The sequence below is a fragment of the Vanessa atalanta genome, chromosome 11 (assembly GCF_905147765.1).
Source record: "Vanessa atalanta chromosome 11, ilVanAtal1.2, whole genome shotgun sequence".
Lineage (NCBI taxonomy): Eukaryota > Metazoa > Arthropoda > Insecta > Lepidoptera > Nymphalidae > Vanessa > Vanessa atalanta.
In genome coordinates, this window is record NC_061881.1 from 3,960,409 (window position 1) to 3,965,013 (window position 4,605).

General features: G+C 31.5%; 1 protein-coding gene across 1 annotated transcript; it reads right to left on the reverse strand.

Moving 5' to 3' along the window:
- Nucleotides 1-1,994: 1,994 nt before the first annotated feature.
- LOC125067210 (homeobox protein Hox-A5-like) lies at nucleotides 1,995-3,451 on the reverse strand. The gene is made up of 2 exons (XM_047675667.1): nucleotides 2,530-3,451; nucleotides 1,995-2,431 (listed from the first exon to the last, which is right to left on the reverse strand). The coding sequence occupies exons 1-2, from the start codon at nucleotides 3,449-3,451 to the stop codon at nucleotides 1,995-1,997; spliced, it is 1,359 nt and encodes a 452-aa protein (XP_047531623.1).
- Between the last annotated feature and the right edge of the window lie 1,154 nt (nucleotides 3,452-4,605).

The window sequence follows — 4,605 nt, forward strand, 5'->3', positions numbered from 1 at the left end:
TTAAGTAATCAATTATTTTAATTATAGTTATACAATATTTTATTCTTATGTTAACATTACTATACATAAACATTAATGATGCTTACGATTTTCCAGGATAATATTATACAAAGTTAAAACTCTAACGTCTTCAACCATATGGTTTAGAAAGACATCCTTATATATCTTTATGACTGCAGGTCACTATGAAAAAATAATATGCCGTCAAGTCACCCCGGACTTACCGACAAGAATATCAAAATACCCTTTTAACTTAAAAGATTATCCAGATAGTATTATTTTAATCTTTTAAAACAATAATAGTTCAACATTTAAACAACCTTTTTAGTTTACCGAAGACAGGTAGCCTAACTATTAACAGGATTACTAAGCAAAATGCCTCACCATTCATTTGACCGCTTAAATCCGACAAACAGTCACAACAAGTCAAAACCGCCGTCAACATTTGCACATTGAATATTAATCCCTAGAGGCCGATACTCGGTATTGACTCTCTATTTAAGACTTAAACCCTTTTTAACAGTTCTTTGGAAGTATTGCGAACGTAAACAAGGACAAAAAGCCGGTACTGCTAAGTAGCCGATAAATTGTAAACATTTTTACTTGTAGTTTATTTTGTTTTAAATATTTATTCTATCAAAAGATTAATGATTTATAATAAATTGCTTACGTATTTTATTCAAGGTATATAAAAAACAAAGAGCGCGAGATGATTAGAGCATTTGAAACGACTATAATTCATCTCGTTAAGGAAAATATTTTGAAAAAACCTACATGTTCAAATGCAATTCCGGCACATGAGTATCATAGGTATACCTTCTCCACGACAGGAGATTTGGCTTTTACCGAGTTTTATTTGTTATGATTGATTTCGATTCCGTATATAGTCATATTATTTTTCTATGATATTTACAATTTTTAAAATTTAATATTTTTTACCGTGCCTACAGAAGCTATTATAAGTTATGTTGTTTACACTTTTTCTGATGAGGTAATATTACCTAAATGTTAGAAGAATTTAAATTAAATTAATAGGTTTATTGTTTGATATAAAATAAAAAATCTTTCGGTTTAATTCGCTCGTATGAGTATTGTTTATAAGTATAATCTGTCATAGAAATCTCTTTAGACATGTTTGTTTGCTTATTACCTTGTAATTATACCTTCAAGCTAAGCTAACAAAGCTTAAAACTCTAATTACCGCTTTTATGTATTTAAATTTGAACTTGTTTAGGGTCTATATATTATGTGTGTGAAAATGTCTAAATACGCACAGTTTTAAGAGCCTAACTAAATCAGTACCGTCTTATGTCGTGGATGTTGTCGTATTTTGGGAGTTGATTTGTACAAATCCGTAACATAGAATATTTCAGTATTGACCATTATGTATAGGTCATATAATTTTTTTAAGTAAAAATGTATGTAATATATAAAAATATTAGTTGAAAGATTTGATCTATATGTCTTAGTAAACTGTTAAAGCTGAAACGCATTGAAAAAAATTGTGAACAACGGTTGGACACTATGTACATGCACAAATGTAATAAAACAATGTAAATGAGAAATCAGAACTCCTTTTTATTTATAGCGCCTTGATAATGACTAGGGAAGTACAAAAATATTTATTCTAAATACATTTTATAAATATAAATCGTTGTTAAGGTAACATATTAAAGAACATTATTGTTATTTATTTAATAGGAACTGTAAATCTTAATGATACTTAATAATAATTAAACTAATTATTTACATATCATATTAATCTGCATTGATATACCTAACAGTAACAACTTAAGCTTAAATAGTGATATTTGGATTTCTACGTTTGGAAAATAATGTAAATTAAATTACATTAAAATACAAAAGTTTTTATAAAAATAGAATTAGCTTTAGTTTTACAATTGATACTATATACGAATGATATATATACATTGTAAAGAAATAATATGCATTTGTATTAAACTATATATGTACTATGTCAAAATTAATCACAGTCACATTTTGGGAATCAAGCCTCCATACGGCGGCATTACATAATTGGGGTTCATATTTCCTGATAAATTAGTCATATTAGCGATCGCTCCTTCATAACTTGGATGACGATAATTTGCATTGGAATAGTCCGTCAATCCGTTTAATTGCTGTCTCGAGTCCATATATTCAGATGCATTTGCTAATTTCGTTGCATTTAAATCTTCAGCTCCATATGGATCAGGAGACGTAGAAAGCTTACCATCTTTTTTCGCTTTCATTCTTCTGTTCTGAAACCAAATCTTAATTTGTCTCTCAGTTAGCCCTAAGGCGTGAGAAACTTCAATTCTGCGTCGTCTGGATAAATACTTATTGAAGTGAAACTCCTTTTCTAATTCCAATGTTTGAAATCTCGTGTAAGTTTGCCGTGTCCTTTTGGATCCTTCTTTCTTATCCTCGCCTGAAAAAAATAAAATAAAATTGTTATATTAAAAAATATATTTAAGATGATCTTAAGTATAAGGATTATTGAATAATAATTAATGATACTATACGTACCACCAATACTTTTCATCCATGGGTAAAATCCTTGGACTTCTGGTATAGCAGCCATTTTGTTCTCAGCGTAATCTTCATTGTCTCCGCCTGCTTCAACCCTCGTCATATCGTGACAGTTTTCAGATTTATCCTGAGATGACTTAGCGTCTTTGATAGCAACCGGCGCTCCGCCCATAGTACGCTTGATCCTAATTTTCGCATGTCCATCTATATTATTTTTATAATCACCATGAAATTGAGGCAAATTGGTTTCAGTCCCTTCCGTGTTTTCAATATATTTTCTACTATTCTCATCGCAATCGGATGCGTTATACGACATTCTTTGTAACATTTCATGAGAATAAGTTTTATTATAATGTGATGCTCTCTTAACGTGAGGGTTGCTTAAAATTGCTCTTAAATTTGGCAAGTCCTCTTCTTCTTGAGATGCAGACTTCACAGCACTCGAGGAACTCTGAGGGGATCCGTAGCTGGTATCAGGTAAACTACACTGACTTGGAGAATTGATAGATCGGGCGTCTTCGCCTTTGATATCTAAAGCATGGTTATTAACAATTGATTGCAAACCTTGTTCATATCCGTAATGTGCGTGTTGTTGATGAGAATACATATTCATTTCTCTCCACCTATTGATCATCTCCGCATTAGTTTGATCTCCATTGTTCATGCAATTCATTGGATAATTTTGCCAATTTGGTTCGGTTTTCACAACTTTGTTACACGAGTTGTTAAGTCCTTGTAATCTGTTATAATGTTCATTAGAATATTCACTATTTTGAGAGTAGTTGTTATGAAAATCGTAGGCATTAGGCGTCACTGGGTATTGATAACCATAATGTGGCTGTCTCACATTTTGACTGTTAACTTGAGCACTATTGTTCCACATATCACTTGCACGATTCGTCGTAGCTGCCGAAGACATATTTTCAAACACAAAATCACACTGGGAACATAGATTCACTAAAACTAAACTGTCTGCGTGGGCGACGATGATCCTTCTCTAAGGTTGACTGCGAATCGAATGCAATAAGTGCCAGAAGGCAATACGACCCTAGCAAATGTAATACTTTTATGTGACCTAAAAAAATTTGGGGTACTCTCAACAATAGCACCGCCATTGTCCCTCTACTAAGTTGTAAAACTGGATTTTACATCCCGTTCTCGCAATCTCTCGTTTTGTTTATTATAGTGCTAATGAAAGAGACAGAAATACTTTGTACATTGGGGGAATATTTCGCAAATATGCTATGAATGTTTACAATGCCAATATTTCCAATAATTTTTGCTTGTGTGCGTTTACGTAGATACGACAATATCATTGATTTAATTTCGATAGTGTGAGTATGAGAGGGTGGAATAGATTGATTTTATTCTATTATTGGTTTAGTGTAAAGCCGCGTATGTGTGTCACTGTGTTGAATTAGCTATTGCATTTATATAGGCTGATGTTTTGATAAATCTCAACAAAAGCGGTTTCTTTCGTACTTATAAATTTGTTAATAATTTTAATGTATCAATTTGATAATATTATAAGTTTTCTTAATTTCGTGTTACATAATGTTATATGTTAACCTGTTTTTGAACGTAATAAAATTAATTACCAAATTTATAAGTTGTTATATGTTAACCTTATTTTCTTATGCTTTTGAACATAACAGAATTGCTAATTTACAACATATTTTTATTTGAATAATTCACTTTAACTTCAAAAGTTAAACTGCTATAAGGAACAGCCTGTATAATTTTAGTCTACAAATGCACATAACTCATCCCGCAACAGTTGGAACGGGGGCCACGACAAAAGCGCAGTATGCGTGCGCGTGCGACGCACCCGATCTGACCCGAGCATGCGTGTGACGTCACGATTGTCGTTGATTGAGATTTGTGATAAAATACCGAATAAGCCTAAAAATATTAACGAAAGAATTTCATCTTTTATAATTACATTTTAGTTAAAACAGAAGATAATATATATAACACACGTGACATTTTTTATTCTGCTTATTAAAATAAATGATACCATAGCGATGAAGTTTTTTCATTTAGTAAAACTCAAGTTGTACTTATTTTTAAGGT

Bases quoted from the DNA above. Each gene is read 5' to 3' on its own strand.
- LOC125067210 (XM_047675667.1), bottom strand. From the start codon at position 3,451: ATGTCTTCGGCAGCTACGACGAATCGTGCAAGTGATATGTGGAACAAT. The intron at 2,432-2,529 runs GTACGTATAGTA...TATTTTTTTCAG, and splicing joins ATGGATGAAAAGTATTGGTG to GCGAGGATAAGAAAGAAGGA.